The sequence below is a fragment of the Capricornis sumatraensis genome, chromosome 3, assembly GCF_032405125.1.
Source record: "Capricornis sumatraensis isolate serow.1 chromosome 3, serow.2, whole genome shotgun sequence".
In the NCBI taxonomy this organism is placed as follows: domain Eukaryota; kingdom Metazoa; phylum Chordata; class Mammalia; order Artiodactyla; family Bovidae; genus Capricornis; species Capricornis sumatraensis.
Window position 1 is genome coordinate 6,527,917 of NC_091071.1, and position 27,393 is coordinate 6,555,309.

General features: G+C 50.3%; 2 protein-coding genes across 2 annotated transcripts in view; both read left to right on the forward strand.

The window, feature by feature from the left end:
- LOC138075662 (mucin-12-like) overlaps window positions 1-27,393 on the forward strand; it is a 67,119-nt gene that overhangs the window by 31,431 nt on the left and 8,295 nt on the right. The gene's annotated exons all lie outside the window — the stretch shown is intronic.
- LOC138075516 (mucin-2-like) lies at window positions 21-27,231 on the forward strand. The gene is made up of 10 exons (XM_068967358.1): window positions 21-51; window positions 14,397-14,501; window positions 17,973-18,101; window positions 18,690-18,911; window positions 19,074-19,277; window positions 19,602-19,823; window positions 19,986-20,189; window positions 22,026-22,198; window positions 27,031-27,077; window positions 27,177-27,231. The coding sequence occupies exons 1-10, from the start codon at window positions 21-23 to the stop codon at window positions 27,229-27,231; spliced, it is 1,392 nt and encodes a 463-aa protein (XP_068823459.1).

The following is a 27,393-nucleotide window of genomic DNA, read 5'->3' on the forward strand; positions in this document are numbered from 1 at the left end:
CCCGGACAGCGGAGAGAACCATGCGCACCGCCTTTGGAGAGATGGCCGCGGGCTCGTGCGGCTCAGTCTCCTGGTTTCCTGGGGCATAACAGACCTCGCCTACCCTCATCCTTCCCCCATCTTGGGTGAAACCCACCTGGAGACCCAGTTCAAATCCATGCTCTTCCACTGTGGGACGTTGGGCAAGTCAGTAACTTGTCTGAACTTCGGGTTTGTCACCTGTAAAATGCAGTGGCCCACTGCTCCTGATACCTCCCGTGGGTCATAGCGAAACCAGATGTTTTGGGTCCGACCTCTGTCCGGATGCACCTTCCTGTGTCGGCCTTCAGGCTCATATGGCTTCACTCACATCCCCAATCCCCATGTCCTCAGGCCTCTGCCTCTCCTTTTCCTGTGTGCATCCCTACTGCCAGCCAGGTCCTCCCCACCCCCGCCCCCGCCCCCGCCGCCCCCCTCCCCCGTACCTGTAAGCAGCCTGCAGCCTGTCCCAGCCTCCTCCCCTGTCCTGTAACTCCCTGCTGCGCCCCTCCACCACTTCTTAACCCTCTCCCCTCTGAACCCACTTCTTCTTAGGTCCCTCCTCCCCCACACTCCCGCCCTGTGTCTCCCTGTTTCCATTCTTTCCCCTTCCTCATCTTTTTACCCTCAACCCTCAATCCCCCTGCCCCCCACATCTGCATGCCCCCCTCCTAAATCCTCCCATCTCCCCACCCTCCCTCCCTAGGTAGGTACAGATGCCCTCTGCATCTTAGGACCCCCAACTGGGGTTCCCTAGACCAGGTCCCCCGTTCTGAGTCCCCATCCTTCCTGTCACCCCTAAGGGCCCTGGATCCCGGTGGGTGGGGGTGGCAGGTAGGTTCCCAGGTCCCTGAAGATGAGGGGAAGAGGGGCCCTGAGGTGGGAAAGCTCCCTCTGCCCCTCCTCCCCATTCCCCTAACTCTCCCTCCTCTCCCGTAGTGCCCCCACTTCCTACCCCTCCCCCGCCTCCCCTCCCCCTTCCTCTCCCTGGCTCACCCCCATCTGTGCTGTAACCTGTGAAGCCAGGAGCCCGGCCTCCTTTGTAGGAAGACCTCACCTGGGAACAGGAAGTCTGCAAGTCTCCAGTTCAACCAGCTGTACATAATGTAATATTTGTTGTAAACAAAACAAAACAGAAATCCTGCTCTGTGCCTTTTTTTTCCTCACGCTCCCATCAGTTGAGGAGCAAGCACATTGGAAGAGAGGCTGTGGGGCCTCTGGGAGTGCTGGTTTCTTCCACTGATCAAGGAAGGGCTCTCTGGCCAGCTCTCAAGAGCCACGACTGGCTTCAAAGGAGATGTAAACAGTGGAGGACCCTGTTTTCAGGAAGCGGGTGGGAGCAGGGGGTGGGAGCCTGTGAAGTTTGTCATCTGTGCCCCTTAATGTTAAGAGCTCAGAGCTGGCTTTGGGTGGTGGGTGACTCCGGCAGGGTCACCCACCGGAGTGGTGACTGCCGCCACTGGCCATAATGGTCAGAGCCGCCTTTGGCTCTGATGGGTAAGCCAAGCATCCCCAAAGACCTTGAGACTAGAAGCCTCGGTGGCAGACACACACCTGCCAGAGCCTGCTGTACCTGGGGCCCTCTCATTCCCACTACTGTGGGCAGCCAGGCCCGTCAGACCAGAGCTGAGGGGGGTCAGGGCTGGCACAGCCTGCTTCCTTGGGTGGGGGTGTCAGAAAGCCCCTGGGACTTTTGTTCGGGACAGAAGAGGGTACTGGCAGTGGCCACTGTGAGGGTGGAGACCAGGACCATAAAGCCTCAGGTGTGAGAGGCAGCCCCACCCGGGAGAGGCACTAGTGGTCAGAGGCGGCCTGGGGGAGGAAGCCACTGCCCTTCTTCGGAAGGGGCCAGCATTGGGTGGATGACGGGGAAAGAAGACCAGAAGTGAAGCCTCTCAGGGGCAAAGGTAGAGGGTTCTTCCCTTGGCCTGGCGTGGCCTGCAGCTCCTGCCAGGGCTCTGGCACCCCTCCCTCCACAGTCACCATCTTCCTGGCATTTGTTGGCCCCTGCCTCTTGGCAACCGTCATATACTCTGACACCTCTGACTGCCTGTCCCTCCCTCCTGCCCTGCCCCACCCGTGACTCTGGTTTCCGTTGTCTAGAGACCCTGCGGAGGCTGGTTCTGGTCTCTTAGAGAGAAGGAGGGTGGCCCGGCTGCCCTTTGACCACCTCCCCCTGGTCAGCATGTGTCACCTACTCAGCCCTATACGCTCACCTCCACCCTGGGCCAGACACTGTCCTTCCCAAGGCAAAGGTCTCCAGGGTGCTTTATATAGCTGATCCCTCCCTGGGAAGCACTCATTTCTTAGTCTCTCCTGATGTGGGCAGACCCTACAGCCAGGGCCTCACGCTCAGGGAGATGCTGGTGACCTGGATCCTGCCGATGGTTTTCTGGCTCTGGGTACCCATCACTGCCTCATCCACGGCCATTACCACCTCTGTATCATTGGGTGAGTGAGACCCGGCCCTGGTCCCCAGTGGTCCTGGTGTGTGCTGGCCTCAGGCAGGGCTTCAGGGGGCTCACCTCTCTTCTTTCTTCCCTCCTTCTCTTTTCAGGGGAGGGGGCTGCTCAAGGGATGGACACCCCGGCCATGACCTCATCCTGTCTTTGGGAGCTAAAGGGGCCACCCTGGAGACCCATGGGTGCCGAGGGAGGGGCCTGGGATGTGCTATGTTGTTGATGGTTTGCTGGAATCCACCCTCCCCAAGGGGGCTTTTTCTTCATCTGGGCGGTAGTCTCTGCCTGCCTTCATCCTGGGGGTTGCATCGGCCTAAGTGTCGGGTCAGCTCTTTCCAAATTTCATGGAGACACTGCACAGGCTTCTGGCCCTGACCGAGAGGGCAGGAGCCCAAAGGGTGTCCAGTAGCTTCCCTCCTGGCCTGGGGAGAGCCTCAGGGGTGCCAGGGATAGCCCCTCTAGTTAGAGATCGTGGAAGGGCTTGAGGGGGAGGCAGGCTCTGAGGTCCTTGTTATAGCTTGTCATGGAGGGACTGCCCTGGTAGTCCAGTGGTTAAGACTCTGGGCTTTCAATGTTGGGGGCACAAGTTCAGTCCCTAAGTGGAGAAGCAAGATCCAGAAAGAAGCTCAGGGCAGCCAGAAAGAAAACAGACAAACAAAAAAACCTTGTCACGGCCATTTGTCTGGGAAGAGACTGGCTATAAGCTGATTCCCATGGGTTCAGACTTTCCGATTCCCTAGCAACAGGGAAGCACCCTGGGGGAAGGGGTGGGAAAAGTGGGTGCTCCCGTGAGGGGCACTGGGGGAGTGAACCCAAGGTGCCAGCCAGTTGAAAGTGGCATCGCATGAGTTGAATGGGCCTGCAGGGTATGTCGTGAGGGGTCACGGTGGGTTGAGGGTAGGGGCTGAAGGTGGGGGTGTCTCTGGAGGTCTTCAAGCGCAGCCGTGAGATAGCCCACATGGGAACTTAGGTCCTTAGAGGCAACCTCAGTCCACCATGCCTTGATCCACTTCCTTCTCCTCTACCAGGATGCGGTGGGGGTAGTGGCTCTGGCAGGGAGAACCTGAGGGGAGAGGGGGCAGGACTGGGGGTGTAAACTTAGTGGATTTAGGGACATTATGAAAATACATTAATTACAGACATATTAGCTCTAAGGTAATATACAGAGAAAAGGAAGCTATGGCGGGGGTCAGCCATAGGAGGGGTCCGCCCGTCCCAGCTCCCCAACCAGAAGCTGAGGGCAATGACGATGAGGAAGGATCCAGAAGTCAGCAAGTGTGTTGCCTCTGTGCCTCCTGTCATGCCTTAGAGATCCCATCCACACAAGCAAAGACTCCTGTTGGCAAGATGCTCATAACTGTGAGGAAAAACATCATGTTGGATCCATTAGCACACTAAGGAGTCGAAAAGCATCTGTCCTGATAAGTGCAGACAGCTGTCAGGCGTGAAGAGGTCAGGCAAGTAGGGCCATTCCAGGGAACTCCAGGTCTCAGGACACCCCACGACCCACTGCCCCCGACTCAAAGAAGGATCTGCTATTTACAAAGACATTTCACAGCATGCAGTCTGTATGACTTTTTTTAGGAAGATTGTGAAAGGAAAGGAAGGCAGACAGGAAAGCAAGGGTCAGAGAGGGTGAGTGACTTACCTGGGAACAGTGTGACTGGTAATCATATGACGATCACCACGACCTCACTCATCTGACTCTAGGTTTGTGCTGCCCTTGAGTCCACACTGGAGGCCCTCAGCCCTCTGCAATACCTCCACCCCCCTGCATGTATTCTGGGTTCTCGGGGGGGTGGGGTTCAGACATCAGAGCAGACACCAAGGGTGGCATCTGTGGTTTTCTTTGTTTCTCATCTGCTCCCTCCTCTGGGTTCCCCAGTTCCCACCATGAAGACTGATGAGGTCCTGGACAAGTGAACAGTAGGGACAAGGAATGCCAGCCGGAGAAAGTAGAAAAACACTGCAGGGCTATGCAGGGGAGTCAAGGTGTAGGAATGCCCTGAAGGTGAGGGGCATGTGCCCGGTAGGGAAGGCGTGTTGGTGCGAGAGCATCTTCAGGCAATAGGAGCATTAAAACCAGATGGAGACACCAGAGAACGTCCAAGGACAGAGCAGGGGTGGGTCACCCTGGTAAGACAGACATACTGAGAACCCATCTGGTTTGGCAGGAAGGGAGACCCCTTCCAGGGCCTGAGAGTGGGCTCCTGCTTATCACTCAGAATTGAACTGCTTGAGGAGACACACGATCTGACGCAGCAAGAGACTTCATTGGGAAGAGGCGTCCGGGTGCAGAGCAGTAGGGTAAGGGAACCCAGGAGGACTGCTCTGCCACGTGGCTCCCTGGCTCGGGTTTTTTGGTGATGGGATTAGTTTCCAGGCTGTCTTTGGCCAACCGTTCTGACTCAGGGTCCTTCCTAGTGGCTCAGCCAAGATGGATGCCAGAAAGAAGGATTCTGAGAGATGATTGGACCTGTGGTGTCTCCTTTTGACCTTTCCCTAATTCTTCTGGTTGGTGGTGGCTTGTTAGTTCCATGTTCCTTACCAGGACCTCCTGTCATGAAATAACATGCAAATGCTTACTATGGTGTATGGCCAGGTGGGTGGTTTCTGTCAGTGTCCTTCCCCTAACACTGGCAGGAGGCCGTGAGGGTCTGTCTGGGAACCCAACACCCCTGGAAATGGAGAGGTGTTTCCTCTCGAGGATGGGCTGTGGAGGCACCAAGATAGATGGTTTTAGAGCCTGCGTGACTCAAGAAGCAAGAGACTTTCTGATGGTTGACAGTGGGCTCCAGGCAGGCCTGTTGAGCTTGGGGTGAGCATGGAATTTCTGGATGGAGCTTTCCTAGAGGTCTGGGCTCAGGAAGGAGGACAAAGACAGGGACACGGTCTAGATTCTCCAACAAAGTTGGAGAACAAAGTTCCTACTATGAGGACTGGAGTCATTCCTGTCCTGCAGACGCGAAGTTCCAAAGTGTTTTTAGGAAGGGTGGGGGAGGGGAGCTGCTCGGAATGGCAGCGGAGAACAGGGACTGAGTGTCTCTCTTGGAAGGGCTGCCTCAGGGGCCCCAAGTGGTCCGGGGAGTTCTGGAACCTAGAAAGGCCAAAGTGGAAGCGGAAATGTTCGATGTTATAAAACTGTGGTGAAGACCAGAATGGATTTGTTCACAATAGCCAAAGGGGTAATCCAACCTTTGGAATGTAGGTGATGTAAATTTAGAGCAATTAAAAAGAAGTGATGTTTTATGCAGAGTAATAAATTTACTCATTCTGCAAACACAGGAGGCTTGGCTCTGCCCAGGCAGGTGCTCTGAGCCAGACAAGATGAATAAGCCAGTTTATAGTCTTGTTGATTAGATGGAAACACGGGAATTAGGCAGAAAGAACCACAGCCTAAGGCTGGTGGGGAGGCTCGGCCTGCAGAGTGGCCTCAAAGAGCTAGACACAACTCAATGACTAAATGACAACTACAGTAATAGATATTCAAACACTTTAGACAATTTCAGAACTGACAAAGCCATACATAGCTATGGACGCAACTGGAATATTGACAACTGAATCTTCTGGGTCTAACAATTCGGAAAGTCACAACTCCTTGTAGCCTGTGCTCAGCTGCTTAATCCTGTCTGACTCTGTGACCCCATGAACTGTAGCCTGCCAGGCTCCTCAGTCCATAGGATTTTCCAGGCAAAAATACTGGAATGGGATGCCATTTTCTTCTCCACCCTGTAGCCTGAGTATGACCCTAATGCTCAAAATTGCTGGTGTTCGTTGAGGGCCTACTATGTGCTAAACAGTGTTCTAAATGATATCTGTTATTTAAATTTCCCAGCAACCCCGGAAAGAAGTACTGTTACTGATTTTCCATTTTATGCATGGGGAAACTGAGGCATGGAGACATGAACTAAGTAGTTGAAGGTTTCCATCCATCAGGTGGAGGAGTCGGGATAGGAACCCACAGCGTCAGGCTGCAGAGCCCACTTTCTTTACCACTTGCTCTAAGTGGGGGTGTCTGTGTGTGTGTGTTTCTTGGGGCTGCTGTAACAAATGACCATAAACTTGGTGGTTTCAAACAACAGAAGTGTATTCTCTCATAGTGATGGAGGCCGGAAGTCTGAAACGAGATACCACCAGGGTCCAGTCCCTCCAAAGTTTCTCATTGCCCCCTCTGGATTCCGGTGCTTCGTGGCATTCCTTGGCTGTGTGGCATCACTCTAGTCTCTGCCTATCTTCTCATGGTCTTCTCCCCTGAATTTGTGTCAAATGCCCCTTACCTTTCTCTTATAAGGATGCCAGTCATGGGATTTAAGGCCCAACCTAATTCTAGAAGGATCTGATTTTGAGATTCTTAGTTATATCTATACTATATTTCCAAATAAGGTCACACTCAAGCATACAAGTGTTAGGACTTGGACATATCTTTTATTGTTGTTGTCTAGTGGCTAAGTTGTGTCCAACTCTTTGTGACCCAATGGCCTGCAGCCCACCAGGCTCCTCTGTCCATGGGATTTCCCAGGCAAGAATATTGGAGTGGATTGCCATTTCCTTCTCCAGGGGATCTTCCCAACCCAGGGATTGAACCCACATTTCCTGCATTGGCAAAACACAATTCAACCCTCTATACCATGCTTCTGCAGCAATCAGAGCAACTGCTGTCTTTTCAGGAAGGCAGTGGGCAGGGGCAGGTGGCACTGGCTGCTGATGCTAGAAAACCAGGAAGCCCATTCATTCCCCACAGGTGTGTCCAGGGCGGGGGGTGGGGGGGGCGGGGCAGGGACAGAGCCAAGGTGGCTCCCACCCAGTGTCACCTCGGTGGTGACACTGCCGGGTGGGCATGACTTTACAGAAGAGGAGATGGGCCCAAGTCACTGAGGCTGTGAGTGGCAGGGCTGAAAGTACACCCAGGGCTGAGGGACACAGCCTAGTGGTCGCCACACTGCTTCTCTTGGGTGCTATTCTAGAATGAGCAGAGTGGTGAAGGCAGGCATCAGTCACCTCCATGTTCTGGAGGAAATGGAAGCTCAGAGAGGTTAACTATATGAGATCCCGGACCTGGGTAGCACCTGCCCTGACAGGTGTGCCCCCCACTCCACACTCCACCCTTCAGGACTGTTCCCATGTGTTTTGAAGATATTATAGTAGGAGGGGGCCATCTTCTATCAAGACGGTGGTCTTCAGACTTGTCCCAAGGTGCTTTTGAGGGCTCTTCCTCAAGAATGTTACAGAGTGAAAAACTTGCCTGGCAAACCAGCTGCCTAACTCAAATGATTATCTTTTAAAAAAGAATTTAGTTTATTCTTATTTTTTTGACTGAACTGGATCTTTCTTGTGATGAGTGGGCTTAGTTGCCCCACGGCATGTGGGAGTCTTAGTTTGCAACCAAGCATTAAACCTGAGCCCACTGCATTGGAAGATGAACTCTTAACCACTGGACCACCAGAGAAGTCCCTAAAATGATTATGTTTTAAAGAAAGAGGCAATAAGAACTGTACACAGGGCAAGAAATTTTATCAAACCAATTTTACCTGTTTGATAGGAGACCTGGTGTCTTGGATGGCTAGTGTAACACTAAAATGACATTTTCTAGCAACATAAAAATGACATCAAGATCATTTTTGTTAAGCATTTTGACCACAAGAGTGTGGGGAATCCCAGCTTGGGAATTATTAGTGATTTTGCCTGGGTTCTCCAAGGTGCAGGGCACACCTAAGGTTTTATTTTTATAGCATATACTTTTACTGTGTTTAAACATTATATCAGGAATGCCTCTTTATGGTACAACATTTAGAAAATATAGACAGACCAAAGGAGGAAAATCTCCCTTAACCCTGCCACTCAGATAAACATTGTTAACATTTTGGTCTTTTCCCAAATAACTATTTAGATTTATTCTATGGGCCATTTCTATTCTAATGACTGATCAATATTCAATTTTATGGAATACCCTAGCCATCTAACCAGTCTCCTATTCTTCTATTCTTAGACAGGCTTTCCCCAATTTTTCATTATAATAGATAATGATGTAATAGACATTGCTGTAAAGAAATTTTTTTAACGAAAATCTGCATCAGAGTCCTTTACTTTAGGGTTAGTAACTAGAAGAATAATCATTGAAATGGTATGACTCAGCCCATGATCCCTAAGGTACATTTTCAAATTATCCCTTAGAAATAAGATACTCAGTAAACGCCCATTAGCATCTTATTCCCCAACCAATACTAGCTGCATCGCTTAACATCACAGAGGGGATGTCATGTGATAAGTAAAGATAAATAGTATCTTGCTTTGTTTTGAAAATCTTTGCTTTCTAGTGAAGTTGACCATTTGCTTCTTGTAGGCTTATTGGCCATGTAAATTGCTCCTTTGGAGAACTTCTGTGTTTTTCCTTGGCTCAGCTTCCTAGTGGAACACTGACCCTGACCCTGGAGGTTGAGTCTGGGAAGGACTTTGCTCAAGTTCTCTGCCACATCCTTTGGAGATGTTGTGGCCACCAGAATTTTGGGCTGGGAGGGTTCTGAAGCACTTCACTAGGGCAGGGCTGTCTAGGGGGCCTACTTCCTTTTTTAAATATTTATATTTATGTATTCATTTTATTTGGCTGGGCTGGGTCTCAGTTGCAGCACTTGGGATCTTTAGTTATGGCATGTGGGATCTAGTTCCCTGACCAGGGATTGAACCCGGGACCCCTGCATTGGGAGCAGGGAATCTTAGCCATTGGACTACCAGAGAAGTTCTCTATGGTGCCTTATCCTTGTCCCTCCCAGAAATGAGTCAAAGCCTTGGGCACAGACAGGATTGCTGCTGGGAAGATGAGGGATATGGCAGAGCCTTTATCTTAAGGGTTTCACTTGGATGTTGTTGTTGTTCAGTTGCTAAGTCACATCCAAGGCTTTGCCACCCCTTGGACTGCAGCACACAAGGCTCCTCTGTCCTTCACTATCTCCTGGAGCTTGCTCAAATTCCTGTCCACTTAGTCAGTGATGGTATCTAACCATCTCATCCTCTGCTGCTCCCTTCTCCTTTTGGCTTCCATCTTTCCCAGCATCAGAGTCTTTTCTACTCTGCCCACTTAGATACTGAGCAGGAAAGAACAGCACGAGGGAGGAGACAAAGGGTGATTAGGAGGCAGTGGTGCCTTAGAATCTGAAGGAGATGAGAGATTCCAGGAGGAAGGGCAAACTGGTGAAATGGACAGTGATTGGGGTACTCAAGCTGGTCGCAAGTATAGTGGACATGTGTGGCAGCAAACTGGAGTAAACGGTGTGGATTCAGGAATAAAGACAAAAGAAAGCCTGTTCAGAGACTGTACCAACATGTGTCCTGGACTTCACTGGGGCCCCTAGTGAAGGCGCTACCATGGGCTCATTGATCATCCCCTGCCCTCACCACCCCTCCTCTCCAGGTTCTGCTCCTAATGCACAGTTGTGGCCGTGGCCTTTTCTGGACACTCTTCACTGTTGCTGAGTCAATCCAGAGCTGGCTTCACACTCACCTTGACAGCCTTCCCTCTGCCTCCTCTGGTCTCTCAACATCCAGCTTCAACCCAAACACATACTCTGAGCCTCCACACATGCTGTTCCCTAGACTTGAAAACGTTTCCTTGTTCTTCTCCTCTTTGCAAACCCCTTCCTTATGCTGAAAGTAAAAGCTACCTTCAGATTGTGCTTGAATTCTATCTTACCAGTTGGGTGAACTTGAAAGATATTTAACCCTTAGAGCCTCAATTCAGTTGTGAAACAGGAATAGTCACGTCTTCCTCCCGAGATGACATGAAATAACTAACAAAAAGTATCAGACAGACTTTTCAGTGTTCATTAACTCCTTTATCCAAGACCTCCTCATGGAGCATCTGCTCTGGGTCTGGCTGAATATGGCAGAAATGTTTCCTCTGTTATCAGAAAGGAGCTAAGGCAATTACATACACGGTCATTGAATTATAGTGTGATACAACTACTCAGGAATTTGATAGGCAGCCAATAAATGTCACCTCTCCCCACCTCTACTCATTCTTATGATTCAGTTAGGGATCATAAATTGCCTTTATATGCTTTCTCATTCTTGACGTGTCACAACAAAAATAGTCTACTTTTATAACTTTAAAAGTCTGGTAAAACTTATAATACCTAAGTCCACAAAACCCTTTCTTTTTAAAGAAGGAAAGGAAAAGATAGCTTGGCTTTTACTTTCATTTTGAAGCCTTCCGAGAAAGGCAGAGGGACAGTTCTTTCCCTTCTCCTCCCCCTCCCTGCCCCCGTTTGGCTTCTATGTTTCTTAAATGGGCCTTGACTGCTCTAGAATTGCACTGGTCGGGGGGAGGGCCAGGAGCATCCTTGAGGGGTGGGGGCCCATTTGTCCACCAGCCTGGGTTTACTCTGAGCCATGTTACAGTTTGTTTTGGGTTGACTAAAGCCGTCAATGTATACGCTCTCTCTCTTTCTGATCCTTCCTATACCCAAGACTCAAGGATGCCCCCACCTCCACCCTTGGCAGCCTCTCAGCTCAGCCCCTTCTCTTTCCCTTGGTAGGCAAGTTGTTGTTGTTCAATTGCTCAGTCATGTCGAACGCTTTGCGACCCCGTGGAGTGAAGCATGCCAGGCTTCCCTGTCCTTCACTATCTCCCAGAACTTGCTCAAACTCATGTCTATTTAGTTGGTGATGCCATCCAACCATCTCATCCTGTCATCCCCTTCTCCTCCTGCCTTCACTCTTTCCCAGCATCAGGATCTTTCCTAATGAGTCAGCTCTGTGCAAGAGAACTGGACCAAACAAATATATCTACTGACTTAAAAACAACCAAGTAATCTTGTCAAGTTTTTTCCATTAATTTAGAATCCTACAAACCATAGGCATTATGGCATCTTTGACTTGAACTGCCTTAATCAACGATTTGATATCACTTTTCCCCTAAAGTTCTGATGAAAGCTCTGCAAAGCCAGTGATCCAGAACCACTGGTGTGAACGACATGTCTTCACTAGTGGTCCACTCCCATGGCCTCCAGTCCTGGTCCAGCTCCGGGTTTCACCCTGAGACTGTCTGCCTCTTTAAGGACCCTCTGAAAATGGGAGCATCTGGGATGGTAGAGGGTGCTGCTGCCCTGATGGCTTCCACTGTCCCCTCTGCCAGGGGCCAAAGACCACCTTCCTGAGAGATGAGAAACATGCAGCCCCAGGGAGTCTTTGCAGAGGAGTGGGGGACTGATAGGAGGGACGAGAGGCCACATTCCCTGACCTCTCTAGGAAGTTTCCTATACACTATCCTGTGGAATTCCTAATAAACCCTAGATTTATGGTGTAACTGTCTCAAAGATCCTTTCCATATTTAATCTGATTCGCTTTACAGGCACAGTGAAGAGGAGCCAGGGGTTATAGTTTCACCTTACATAGGAAAATAGAGTTCCACATGTACAGCCACAGGTTCTAAGTGGCCCAGAGAACACAAAAGAAGCCCTCCAGCCCCAGGGTGTAAGCCCAGCTCCCATTATTAGAGAGTTGCAACTCGTTGAGTGGGCTGTGGGACCAGGGTGGGGGAAGAGCTGACCTGGGCAGTTGTGATGAATACAGGACAGCCAGGTAGAGGTGGCAGCATTCCAGTAGAGTGGCTAGACCCTGTGGAAGTGTCTGGAGAGAGAGGACAGGCAGTGAATTGTCCAGGGTAACAGCTCTCCTATTCCTTCAGGGTCAGTAGGAAGTATTGGGGTAGAGGAGGAACCTCAGATGTAAAGGATGGCAAGAGAGACTTGTCTGACTAAGTACTGGCCAGAGGATGGGAGGGGATCGTGTGGCCTGCAGATCACAAAATGTGAGGGGCAAAAGGAATGTGCAGGGGGCATTTGTGTGAGTACAACTATCTGCTAGAATTTATGCCAGATACCCAAGGAGACGCACATGTCCCAGGGTGCCCAGGGAGGAATGCACAGGCAATATTGGGCAAAAGTATATATATATACTTGAAGTGGAGGCATTCTCAGTTCAAGTGTTTGCAGATGACACTATGGATTGAGAAAAATGACATATAGGTAGATGTGTGTGTGTATTTATGTATGTGTGAGTATATATATATATAGGCTTCCCTCGTGGCTCAGCAGTAAAGAATCTGCTGCAGTGCAGGAGTTGAAGGAGATGCAGTTTCCATCCCTGGATCAGGAGGAGAACATGGCAACCCACTTCAGTATTCTTGCTGGGAAAATCCCTGGGACAGAGGAGCCTGGCAGGCCATAGTGCGTAGGGTCACATAGAGTCAAACACGACTGAAGTCATTGAGCATGCACACATGTATATATATGTGTGTATCAGTTCAGTTCAGTTCAGTTGCTTAGTCATGTCCGACTCTTTGCAACCCCATGAATCGCAGCACACCAGGCCTCCCTGTCCATCACCAACTCCCGGAGTTCAGTCAGACTCATGTCCATCGAGTCAGTGATGCCATCCAGCCATCTCATCCTCTGTTGTCCCCTTCTCCTCCTGCCCCCAATCCCTCCCAACATCAGAGTCTTTTCCAATGAGTGTATATATATGTGTATATATGTGTGTGTGTATATATATATAATAAATATATGTATATATACAAATCTGCATGTTTATATAATATATATAAACATACAGATTTGTCAAAATCCACAGCCACAGCCATAACTAACAATTCAAGTCATAAATCACAGTCAGCTCCCAGAACATTAAAGAAAGAAAGTGAAGTCACTCAGTCATGTCCAACTCTTTGTGACCCAATGGTCTGTAGCCCACCAGGCTCCTCAGTCCATGGGATTTTCCAGGCAAGAATACTGGAGTGGGTTGCCATTTCCTTCTCCAGGGGATCTTCCTGACCCAGGGATCAAACTCAGGTCTCCAGCATTGCAGACAGACGCTTTACCCTCTGAGCCACCAGGGAAGCCCAGAACATTAGCTAGAGATATTAATATCTTGCCCCATAAAATTTTCTATATTTAACAGAAGAGACCAAATTTCTAGATTACCATTGGTAAATTGTTCAAATCTACAGATGCTCTGACACTTCCTAAACCCTTGGAAAGGAAAGCCATGCTTCAGTGTAACAGACTGACCAGCTATGTCCCAGGCAGCCTGGGACAGACTGCCACTAAATGCAATAACAAAATCATAGACCATAATAGTGTCATCTCTGAGTTTTCCCAACTCATGATGTTCTCTACAAACATCTCAACCAAAAATGCCCCCACAAGTCCTAGTGACACCCACACGTCTAGGGTGATGGACCATCAGCCATATTGACTAGAAGGCAATTCATTTTTCCTAAAACAATCTAAGAATTATCAAATCTTTCAGCTCTATCTGCCTCCTTAAATACCACTGATAATATAAAAGCTTCAGTATATTCTGGTCCTGGTGAATCAGGCAGCACTCAAGACTCTAGACAAACAGTGACTACATTCAATAAAGACACTCTCTACACACATATCATATTTGTTCAAAATAATAGTCCTTTGAAGCTGAATACATCAAAGATGAAAAAAAACTGCATCCCTTTCAAATCCTGACAAACTGCAACTTCTTTTATTTCAGGGACGACAACAACAGATTACACAACTACTTCTGATAAAAGCACAGTCCCTGAAACTTCCACCACGACTTCCAGTTCATCTGTATCTTCAGGCTTTTCTGAGGGATCCCTCATCACAGACTCTAGAAGCTTTGACACCACAACTGGCCACTATAAATCCACAGACTCTTCTGGGAGTTCCCACACCACATATGCTAAATCTGAATCCACAATCACTCCTGAGGGTTCCACCACCAAAATCCCTGTGAGATCCACCACCACATCAGTCCTGTCAGAATCCACAGTGTCTTCTGAGGGTTCCCAATCCACAGTCCTACTGAGCTCAACTACTGCACTTGATCGGTCTGAAACCACAGTCTCTTCTGAGGGTTCCCGGACAACAGGCCATGGTAGCTTCACCAACACATCAGTTCCGTCAGAATCCACAGTGTCTACTGCAAGTTCCCACACCACATCTGATCAGTCAGAATCCACAGTCTCTTCTGAGGGTTCCCCCAAAACATTACCTGGAAGCTTCACAACCACATCCGGTCTAACAGAATCCACAGAGTCTTCTGAGGGTTCCCAAACAACAGCCTTACTGAGCTCCACCACCACATTTGACCAATCTGAATCGACAGTCTCTTCTGAGGCTTCTCCAACCACAATTTCTGGAAGCTCTACCACCATATCAGTTCTGTCTGAATCTACAGTCTCTTCTGAGGGTTCCCCTACCACAGTCCCTGGGAGCTCCACCACCTCATCAGTTCTGTCAGAATCCACAGTGTCTCCTGAGAGCTCCCACACAACATCGGGTCAGTCTGAACACACGGTCTCTTCTGAAGGTTCCCCCACCACAGTCCCTGGGAGCTTCACCAGTTCATCAGTTCTATCAGAATCCACAATGTCTTCTGAGAGTTCCCACACCACATCTGGTCAGCTTGAATCCACAGTCTCTTCTGAGGCTTCTCCAACCACAATTTCTGGAAGCTTTACCACAGTATCAGTTTTGTCTGAATCAACACTCTCTTCTGAGGGTTCTCCCACTACAGCCCCTGGGAGTTTTATCAGTACATCTGATCAGTCTGAACCCACAGTCTTTTCTGAGGCTTCTCCTACGGCAGGGCCTGGAAGCTCCACCGCCACATCAGTTCTCTCAGAATCTGCAGTGTCTTCCGAGGATTCCCTAACCACAGTGCAACTGAGATCCACTGCCACATTTGATAAATCTGAATCCACATTCTCTTCTGAGAGCTCGCACACTACATCAGGAAAGTCTGAATCCACAGTCTCTACTGAGCAGTCCCCCACCGCAGGCCCTGGGAGCTCCACCACCTCATCAGTTATGTCAGAATCCACAGTGTCTTCTGAGAGTTCCCACACCACAACTGATAAGTCTGAATCCATAGTCTCTTCTGAGGGTTCCCCCACCACAGTCCCCGGGAGCTTCACCACCTCATCAGTTATGTCAGAATCCACAGTGTCTTCTGAGAGTTCCCACACCACATCTGGTCAGTCTGAATCCACAGTCTCCTCTGAGGCTTCTCCCACCACAGATTCTGGAAGCTCCACCACCACATCTGTTCATTCTGAATCCACAGTCTCTTCTGAAGGTTCCCCCACCCCAGTCCCTGGGAGCTCCACCACCTCATCAGTTCTGTCAGAATCCACAGTGTCTCCTGAGACTTCCCACACCACGTCTGGTCAGTCTGAATCCACAGTCTCTTCTGAGGCTTCTCCAACCACAATTTCTGGAAGCTCTACCACCATATCAGTTCTGTCTAAATCTACAGTCTCTTCTGAGGGTTCCGCCACCACAGTCCCTGGGAACTTCACCACCTCGTCAGTTCTGTCAGAATCCACAGTGTCTCGTGAGACTTCCCCCACCACATCTGATCAGTCAGAATCCACACTTTCTTCTGCAGCTTCTCCCACCACAGTCCCTGAGACTTCCCACACCACATCTGGTCAGTCTGAATCCACAGTCTCTTCTGAGGCTTCTCCAACCACAATTTCTGGAAGCTCTACCACCATATCAGTTCTGTCTAAATCTACAGTCTCTTCTGAGGCTTCTCCCACCACAGATTCTTTAAGCTCCACCACCACATCTGTTCTTTCTGAATTCACAGTCTCTCCTGAAGGTTCCCCCACCAAGGTCCCTGGGAGCTCCACCACCTCATCACTTCTGTCAGAATCCACAGTGTCTCCTGAGACTTCCCACACCACGTCTGGTCAGTCTGAATCCACAGTCTCTTCTGAGGCTTCTCCAACCACAATTTCTGGAAGCTCTACCACCATATCAGTTCTGTCTAAATCTACAGTCTCTTCTGAGGGTTCCCCCACCACAGTCCCTGGGAGCTTCACCACCTTATCAGTTCTGTCAGAATCCACAGTGTCTCCTGAGACTTCCCCCACCACATCAGATCAGTCAGAATCCACACTCTCCTCTGCGGCTTCTCCCACCACAGTCCCTGGGACTTTGCTCACCACATCTAGTCAGTCTGAACCCACGGTCTCTTCTGAGGCGTCTCCCACCACAGATTCTGGAAGCTCCACCACCACATCTGTTCTTTCTGAATCCACAGTCTCTTCTGAAGGTTCCCCCACCACAGGCCCCGGGAGCTTCACCACCTCATCAGTTCTGTCAGAATCCACAGTGTCTCCTGACACTTCCCCCACCACATCTGGTCCCTCTAAATCCACAGTATCATCTGAGGCTTCTCCCACCACAGTTCCTGGAACTTTTATCACCACAACTAGTCAGTCTGAACCCATGGTCTCTTCTGAGGGTTCTCCAACCACAGATTCTGGAAGGTCCACCACCGCATCTGTTCTTTCTGAATCCACAGTCTCTTCTGAAGGTTCCCCCACCACAGTCCCTGGGAGCTCCACCACCTCATCAGTTCTGTCAGAATCCACAGTGTCTCCTGAGACTTCCCACACCACATCTGGTCAGTCTGAATCCACAGTCTCTTCTGAGGCTTCTCCAACCACAATTTCTGGAAGCTCTACCACCATATCAGTTCTGTCTAAATCTACAGTCTCTTCTGAGGGTTCCCCCACCACAGTCCCTGGGAACTTCATCACCTCGTCAGTTCTGTCAGAATCCACAGTGTCTCCTGAGACTTCCCCCACCACATCTGATCAGTCAGAATCTACACTCTCCTCTGCGGCTTCTCCCACCACTGTCCCTGGGACTTTTCTCACCACATCTAGTCAGTCTGAACCCACGGTCTCTTCTGATGCTTCTCCCACCACAGATTCTGGAAACTCCACCACCACATCTGTTCTTTCTGAATCCACAGTCTCTTCTGAGGTTTCCCCCACCACAGTTCCCGGGAGCTTCACCACCTCATCAGTTCTGTCAGAATCCACAGTGTCTCGTGAGACTTCCCCCACCACATCTGATCAGTCAGAATCCACACTTTCTTCTGCAGCTTCTCCCACCACAGTCCCTGAGACTTCCCACACCACATCTGGTCAGTTTGAATCCACAGTCTCCTCTGAGGCTTCTCCAACCACAATTTCTGGAAGCTCTACCACCATATCAGTTTTGTCTAAATCTACAGTCTCTTCTGAGGCTGCTCCCACCACAGATTCTTTAAGCTCCATCACCACATCTGTTCTTTCTGAATTCACAGTCTCTCCTGAAGGTTCCCCCACCACAGTCCCTGGGAGCTCCACCACCTCATCACTTCTGTCAGAATCCACAGTGTCTCCTGAGACTTCCCACACCACGTCTGGTCCGTCTGAATCCACAGTCTCTTCTGAGGCATCTCCCACCACAGATCCTTTAAGCTCCACCACCACATCTGGTCTTTCTGAATCCACAGTCTCTTCTGAAGGTTCCCCCACAACAGTCCCTGGGAGCTTCACCACCTTATCAGTTCTGTCAGAATCCACAGTGTCTCCTGAGACTTCCCCCACCACATCAGATCAGTCAGAATCCACACTCTCCTCTGCGGCTTCTCCCACCACAGTCCCTGGGACTTTGCTCACCACATCTAGTCAGTCTGAACCCACGGTCTCTTCTGAGGCGTCTCCCACCACAGATTCTGGAAGCTCCACCACCACATCTGTTCTTTCTGAATCCACAGTCTCTTCTGAAGGTTCCCCCACCACAGTCCCCGGGAGCTTCACCACCTCATCAGTTCTGTCAGAATCCACAGTGTCTCCTGACACTTCCCCCATGACATCTGGTCCCTCTAAATCCACAGTATCATCTGAGGCTTCTCCCACAACAGTTCCTGGAACTTTGATCACCACAACTAGTCAGTCTGAACCCATGGTTCCTTCTGAGGGTTCTCCAACCACAGATTCTGGAAGCTCCACCACCGCATCTGTTCTTTCTGAATCCACAGTCTCTTCTGAAGGTTCCCCCACCACAGTCCCTGGGAGCTCCATCACCTCATCACTTCTGTCAGAATCCACAGTGTCTCCTGAGACTTCCCACACCACATCTGGTCAGTCTGAATCCACAGTCTCTTCTGAGGCTTCTCCAACCACAATTTCTGGAAGCTCTACCACCATATCAGTTCTGTCTAAATCTACAGTCTCTTCTGCGGCTTCTTTCACCACAGTCCCTGGGACTTTTATCACCACATCTAGTCAGTCTGAACCCACGGTCTCGTCTGAGTCTTCTCCCACCACAGATTCTGGAAGCTCCGCCACCACATCTGTTCTTTCTGAATCCACAGTCTCTCCTGAAGGTTCCCCCACCACATTCCCCGGGAGCTTCACCACCTCATCAGTTCTGTCAGAACCCACAGTGTCTCCTAAGACTTCCCCCACCACATCTGGTCCCTCTAAATCCACAGTCTCTTCTGAGGCTTCTCCCACCACAGATTCTGGAAGCTCCACCACCTCATCAGTTCTGTCAGAATCCACAGTGTCTCCTGAGACTTCCCACACCACATCTGGTCAGTCTGAATCCACAGTCTCTTCTGAGGCTTCTCCAACCACAATTTCTGGAAGCTCTACCACCATATCAGTTCTGTCTAAATCTACAGTCTCTTCTGCGGCTTCTCCCACCACAGATTCTTTAAGCTCCACCACCACATCTGTTCTTTCTGAATCCACAGTCTCTCCTGAAGGTTCCCCCACCACATTCCCCGGGAGTTTCACCACCTCATCAGTTCTGTCAGAATCCACAGTGTCTCCTGAGACTTCCCCCACCACATCTGGTCCCTCTAAATCCACAGTCTCTTCTGAGGCTTCTCCCACCACAGATTCTGGAAGCTCCACCACCACATCAGTTCTTTCTGAATCCACAGTCTCTCCTGAAGGTTCCCCCACCACAGTCCCTGGGAGCTCCACCACCTCATCAATTCAGTCAGAATCCACAGTGTCTCCTGAGACTTCCCACACCACGTCTGGTCAGTCTGAATCCACAGTCTCTTCTGAGGCTTCTCCAACCACAATTTCTGGAAGCTCTACCACCATATCAGTTCTGTCTAAATCTACAGTCTCTTCTGCGGCTTCTTTCACCACAGTCCCTGGGACTTTTATCACCACATCTAGTCAGTCTGAACCCACGGTCTCGTCTGAGTCTTCTCCCACCACAGATTCTGGAAGCTCCGCCACCACATCTGTTCTTTCTGAATCCACAGTCTCTCCTGAAGGTTCCCCCACCACATTCCCCGGGAGCTTCACCACCTCATCAGTTCTGTCAGAACCCACAGTGTCTCCTAAGACTTCCCCCACCACATCTGGTCCCTCTAAATCCACAGTCTCTTCTGAGGCTTCTCCCACCACAGATTCTGGAAGCTCCACCACCTCATCAGTTCTGTCAGAATCCACAGTGTCTCCTGAGACTTCCCACACCACATCTGGTCAGTCTGAATCCACAGTCTCTTCTGAGGCTTCTCCAACCACAATTTCTGGAAGCTCTACCACCATATCAGTTCTGTCTAAATCTACAGTCTCTTCTGCGGCTTCTCCCACCACAGATTCTTTAAGCTCCACCACCACATCTGTTCTTTCTGAATCCACAGTCTCTCCTGAAGGTTCCCCCACCACATTCCCCGGGAGTTTCACCACCTCATCAGTTCTGTCAGAATCCACAGTGTCTCCTGAGACTTCCCCCACCACATCTGGTCCCTCTAAATCCACAGTCTCTTCTGAGGCTTCTCCCACCACAGATTCTGGAAGCTCCACCACCACATCAGTTCTTTCTGAATCCACAGTCTCTCCTGAAGGTTCCCCCACCACAGTCCCTGGGAGCTCCACCACCTCATCAATTCAGTCAGAATCCACAGTGTCTCCTGAGACTTCCCACACCACGTCTGGTCAGTCTGAATCCACAGTCTCTTCTGAGGCTTCTCCAACCACAATTTCTGGAAGCTCTACCACCATATCAATTCTGTCTAAATCTACAGTCTCTTCTGAAGGTTCCCCCACCACAGTCCCTGGGAGCTTCACTACCTCGTCAGTTCTGTCAGATTCCACAGTGTCTCCTGAGACTTCCCCCACCACATCTGATCAGTCAGAATCCACACTCTCTTCTGCAGCTTCTCCCACCACAGTCCCTGGAACTTTTCTCACCACATCGAGTCAGTCTGAACCCACGGTCTCTTCTGAGGCTTCTCCCACCACAGATTCTGGAAGCTCCGCCACCACAACTGGTCTTTCTGAATCCACAGTCTCTTCTGAAGGTTCCCCCACCACAGTCCCTGGGAGCTCCACCACCTCATCAATTCTGGCAGAATCCACAGTGTCTCCTGAGACTTCCCACACCACATCTGGTGAGTCTGAATCCACAGTCTCTTCTGAGGCTTCTCCAACCACAATTTCTGGAAGCTCTACCACCATATCAGTTCTGTCTAAATCTACAGTCTCTTCTGCGGCTTCTCCCACCACAGTCCCTGGGACTTTTTTCACCACATCTAGTCAGTCTGAACCCACGGTCTCTTCTGAGGCTTCTCCCACCACAGTTCCTGGGACTTTTATCACCACATCTAGTCAGTCTGAACCCACGGTCTCTTCTGAGTCTTCTCCCACCACAGATTCTGGAAGCTCCGCCACCACATCTGTTCTTTCTGAATCCACAGTCTCTCCTGAAGGTTCCCCCACCACAGTCCCCGGGAGCTTCACCACCTCATCAGTTCTGTCAGAATCCACAGTGTCTCCTGACACTTCCCCCACCACAGCTGGTCCCTCTAAATCCACAGTATCATCTGAGGCTTCTCCCACCACAGTTCCTGGAACTTTTATCACCACAACTAGTCAGTCTGAATCCATGGTCTCTTCTGAGGTTTCTCCCACCACAGATTCTGGAAGCTCCACCACCGCATCTGTTCTTTCTGAATCCACAGTCTCTTCTGAAGGTTCCCCCACCACCGTCCCTGGGAGCTCTACCACCTCATCCATTCTGTCAGAATCCACAATGTCTCCTGAGACTTCCCACACCACATCTGGTCAGTCTGAATCCACAGTCTCTTCTGAGGCTTCTCCAACCACAATTTCTGGAAGCTCTACCACCATATCAGTTCTGTCTAAATCTACAGTCTCTTCTGCGGCTTCTCCCACCACAGTCCCTGGGAGCTCCACCACCTCATCAGTTCTGTCAGAATCCACAGTGTCTCCTGAGACTTCCCACACCACATCTGGTCAGTCTGAATCCACACTCTCTTCTGAGGCTTCTCCAACCACAATTTCTGGAAGCTCCACCACCATATCAGTTCTGTCTAAATCTACAGTCTCTTCTGAGGGTTCCCCCACCACAGTCCCTGGGAACTTCACCACCTCGTCAGTTCTGTCAGAATCCACAGTGTCTCCTGAGACTTCCCACACCACATCTGGTCAGTCTGAATCCACAGTCTCTTCTGAGGCTTCTCCAACCACAATTTCTGGAAGCTCTACCACCATATCAGTTCTGTCTAAATCTACAGTCTCTTCTGCGGCTTCTCCCACCACAGTCCCTGGGACTTTTTTCACCACATCTAGTCAGTCTGAACCCACGGTCTCTTCTGAGGCTTCTCCCACCACAGATTCTGGAAGCTCCGCCACCACATCTGTTCTTTCTGAATCCACAGTCTCTTCTGAGGGTTCCCCCACCACATTCCCCGGGAGCTTCACCACCTCATCAGTTCTGTCAGAATCCACAGTGTCCCCTGAGACTTCCCCCACCACATCTGGTCCCTCTAAATCCACAGTCTCTTCTGAGGCTTCTCCCACCACAGATTCTGGAAGCTCCACCACCACATCTGTTCTTTCTGAATCCACAGTCTCTCCTGAAGGTTCCCCCACCACAGTCCCTGGGAGCTCCACCACCTCATCAATTCTGTCAGAATCCACAGTGTCTCCTGAGACTTCCCACACCACGTCTGGTCAGTCTGAATCCACAGTCTCTTCTGAGGCTTCTCCAACCACAATTTCTGGAAGCTCTACCACCATATCAATTCTGTCTAAATCTACAGTCTCTTCTGAGGGTTCCCCCACCACAGTCCCTGGGAGCTTCACTACCTCGTCAGTTCTGTCAGATTCCACAGTGTCTCCTGAGACTTCCCCCACCACATCTGATCAGTCAGAATCCATGCTCTCTTCTGCAGCTTCTCCCACCGCAGTCCCTGGGACTTTTCTCACCACATCGAGTCAGTCTGAACCCACGGTCTCTTCTGAGGCTTCTCCCACCACAGATTCTGGAAGCTCCGCCACCACAACTGGTCTTTCTGAATCCACAGTCTCTTCTGAAGGTTCCCCCACCACAGTCCCTGGGAGCTCCACCACCTCATCAATTCTGGCAGAATCCACAGTGTCTCCTGAGACTTCCCACACCACATCTGGTGAGTCTGAATCCACAGTCTATTCTGAGGCTTCTCCCACCACAGATCCTTTAAGCTCCACCACCACATCTGTTCTTTCTGAATCCACAGTCTCTCCTGAAGGTTCCCCCACCACAGTCCCTGGGAGCTCCACCACCTCATCAGTTCTGTCAGAATCCACAGTGTCTCCTGAGACTTCCCCCACCACATCTGATCAGTCAGAATCCACACTCTCCTCTGCGGCTTCTCCCACCAGAGTCCCTGGGACTTTTCTCACCACATCTAGTCAGTCTGAACCCACGGTCTCTTCTGAGGCTTCTCCCACCACAGATTCTGGAAGCTCCACCACCGCATCTGTTCTTTCTGGATCCACAGTCTCTTCTGAAGGTTCCCCCACCACAGTCCCTGGGAGCTCCACCACCTCATCAGTTCTGTCAGAATCCACAGTGTCTCCTGAGATTACCCACACCACATCTGGTCAGTCTGAATCCACAGTCTCTTCTGAGGCTTCTCCAACCACAATTTCTGGAAGCTCTACCACCATATCAGTTCTGTCTAAATCTACAGTCTCTTCTGAGGGTTCCCCCACCACAGTTCCTGGGAACTTCACCACCTCGTCAGTTCTGTCAGAATCCACAGTGTCTCGTGAGACTTCCCCCATCACATCTGATCAGTCAGAATCCACACTCTCTTCTGCGGCTTCTCCCACCACAGTCCCTGGGACTTTTCTCACCACATCTAGTCAGTCTGAACCCACGGTCTCTTCTGAGGCTTCTCCCACCACAGATTCTTTAAGCTCCACCACCACATCTGTTCTTTCTGAATCCACAGTCTCTCCTGAAGGTTCCCCCACCACAGTCCCTGGGAGCTCCACCACCTCATCAATTCTGGCAGAATCCACAGTGTCTCCTGAGACTTCCCACACCACATCTGGTGAGTCTGAATCCACAGTCTATTCTGAGGCTTCTCCCACCACAGATCCTTTAAGCTCCACCACCACATCTGTTCTTTCTGAATCCACAGTCTCTCCTGAAGGTTCCCCCACCACAGTCCCTGGGAGCTCCACCACCTCATCAGTTCTGTCAGAATCCACAGTGTCTCCTGAGACTTCCCCCACCACATCTGATCAGTCAGAATCCACACTCTCCTCTGCGGCTTCTCCCACCAGAGTCCCTGGGACTTTTCTCACCACATCTAGTCAGTCTGAACCCACGGTCTCTTCTGAGGCTTCTCCCACCACAGATTCTTTAAGCTCCACCACCACATCTGTTCTTTCTGAATCCACAGTCTCTCCTGAAGGTTCCCCCACCACAGTCCCTGGGAGCTCCACCACCTCATCAGTTCTGTCAGAATCCACAGTGTCTCCTGAGATTACCCACACCACATCTGGTCAGTCTGAATCCACAGTCTCTTCTGAGGCTTCTCCAACCACAATTTCTGGAAGCTCTACCACCATATCAGTTCTGTCTAAATCTACAGTCTCTTCTGAGGGTTCCCCCACCACAGTCCCTGGGAGCTTCACTACCTCGTCAGTTCTGTCAGAATCCACAGTGTCTCCTGAGACTTCCCCCACCACATCTGGTCCCTCTAAATCCACAGTATCATCTGCGGCTTCTCCCACCACAGTCCCTGGGACTTTTCTCACCACATCTAGTCAGTCTGTACCCACGGTCTCTTCTGAGAGTTTCCTCACCACAGTCCTTGGGAGTTTCCCCACTATAACCAGTGTGTCTGAATCCACAGTGTCTTTTGAGTATTCCCATACCACAGTCCCTGGAAGCTTTCTCACCACTTCTGGTCAGACTGAACCCACAGTCTCTTCTGATGGTTCCCACACCACAGTCCCTTGGAGCTCCACCACTACTACTGGTTTGACTGAATCTGCATTCTCTTCTGTGGGTTTCCTCACCACAGTCCCTTGGAGTTCCACTCCCGCATCTGATCTCACTTTATCCACAGTCTCTTCTGAGAATATGCACACCACATCTGGACAGTCTGAATTCACTGTCTCTTCAGAGGGCTCCCGCACGACAGGGCTTGGGAGTTCCTCCACTCCTTCTGTTCAGTCAACATCCACAATCTCTTCTGAGGGTTTCCATTCAACAGTCTCTGGGAGCTTAACCACCACATCTGGTCAGTTTGAATCCACAGTCTCTTCTCAGGGTGCCCATACCACAGCCCCTGGGAGCTCCACTTTTACTTCTGTTCAGTCTGAATCTACAGTTTCTTCTGAGGGTTCCCTCATCACAATTCCTTTGAGCTCTGTCAGCACATCTAGTCAGTCTGAATCCACAGTCTCTTCAGAGGGTTACCTCACCACATATGGTCAGTCAGAATCCACAGTCTCTTCTGAGCGTTCTCACACAACATCTGGTCAGTCTGAATCCACAATCTCTTCTGAAGGCTCCCACACTACAGTCCTTGGGAGCTCCACCACTATTTCTGGTCAGTCTGAGTCTACTGAATCTGCTGAGGGTTCCCTCACCACAGTCTCTTGGAATTCTACCACCACGTCTGGTTGGTCTGAATCCATCGTCTCTTCAGAGAGTTCCCACACCATGTCTGGTCATTCTGAATCCACAATCTCTTCTGAAGGTTCCCTCACCACAGTCCTTGGGAGTTCCCCCGCTCCTTCTGTTCAGTCAGAATCCACAGTCTCTTCTGAGGGTTCCCACACTACAGTTCCTGGGAACTTTATCACCACATCTTCTCTGTCTGAATCCACAATCTCTCTGGATGGTTCCCGTACCACAGTTTCCATGCCCAACCCAACCACTTCTGGTCTGTCCAAATCCACAATCTCCTCTGAGGATTCCCACACCACAGTCCCTGGAAGCTCCACCACTTTATCTGGTGGGTCTGACTTCACAGTGTCTTCTGAGGCTTCCCTCACCACAGTCCTTTGGAGATCCCCCACTACTTCTGGTGGACCTGAATCTACAGTCTCTTCTGAGAGTTCCTACACTGCAGTCCCTGGGAGCACCATCACCACATCTGATCAGTCTGAATCCACAGAATCTTCTGAGGGTTCCTACACCACATCTGGTCAGTCTGAATCCTCAGTGTCTTCTGCAGGTTCCCACACCATGGGACCTGGGAGCTCTACCACTACTGGTCTGTCTGAATCCACAGTGTCTTCTGATGGTTCCCATACCACAATTCCCTTATCCTCCCGAACCACTTCTGGTCTGTCTGAATTCACCATGTCTCCTGAGGGTTCCCTCACCACACGCCCTGGGGGTTTTGTCACTACTTCTGGGTGGTCTGCATCTAGCGTTTCTTCTGAGAGTTCCCACACAGGAGTTGCTGAGAGCTCTACAGCCCCATCTAGCACTGGAGAGATATCTTCCAGTTCGTCTGGTTCAGTACAGTCTACCACTTCTGTCACTCAGAAATCCACAGATCACAACACAATATCTGATTTTTCTCAAGTCACGGACTTGCCTACATCGACAACTTCTCAAGAGGATGGAAGTCCTGTGTCCACTTCAAGTCCAGCTGAATCCATTACCTCCTCCTCTGGTGATGAAGAAAGGACCACGTATTCTCCTCCTGAAGCCACTGTGTCCACAATAGTCTCAGCAACATCAACAGATACAGTCTCCTCTTACACCTCAACATTTTATATACCTTCAAACTCTGAGGGACTTTCTACCACTACCTCCAGGACTGGACTCAGTACAACAACAATTACTGAGATATCCTCTGTCCTTTCAACCATTTCTGAATCTTCTATGTCAGCTTCCTATCCCAGCCATAGTAGTAGCCTAGCTTCCTCTTCAATTCCCAGCCTGCTGTCTACCACCCCCTCTGTCTCCACACAGACAATCGCAGGCCTCACAGAGGGACTCACTCTTGCTACTTCCACCCCTGATTCATCAAAACCTACAGGCACCTTGAGCAGCACTGTTACTGCAGGGAATGAAATTTCTGCTTCAACATCAAGGCCTGGAGAATCCTTAACCACTTCCACTGGTGATGGACACGTGACCACATCTTCTTCTCTGGGATCCACTCTCTACACCAGCTCCTCAGATGGGTCCTTGCCATCATTCTCTACCCATTCTTTGCACAGTACAAAGGGTGCAAGTCCTTCCTCATCAAGCCCCAGTGAGACCTCCACCCACACTGTGGTCTCACAACACACCACCACGACTGCCAAAGAGGAGTCGACTTCTGGTTTTTCTTCTCCTGTGGCCTCCACTTCACCTGGCTCCACTGGAACTCCAGTCCCTGGATACAATACCACTTCAACCCTGCATCCCCCATTCACTAGGACACAGACAACTGTGAGGACAACCCACTCTTCAACTACGACACCATGTAAGTCTGCTTGCATATCACTCTACAGGCTCCTCCTGTTCGTCTCCCTTATCAGCTAATCCGTTTTGTCCTCCGTGTGGTCTTGTTCCACACTTCCAGTACCATCTTGTTGCCAGTATACATCATCCAAGTGGATGGCGTGCCTGTCTTTTGAGTTGTAGGACTCTTGATTTCTTTGAGTGTCCTCTTTCATCTCTTGCTTCCTTCCATTCTGTTGTTCTTTTTCCTTTCCCCACTATCTCCTGGGGATTGAAATGGTGGCAGAGGGCTCTCAGTTACAGCATGATTATCTAGTCCCATTTCCATCTTTCAGTGC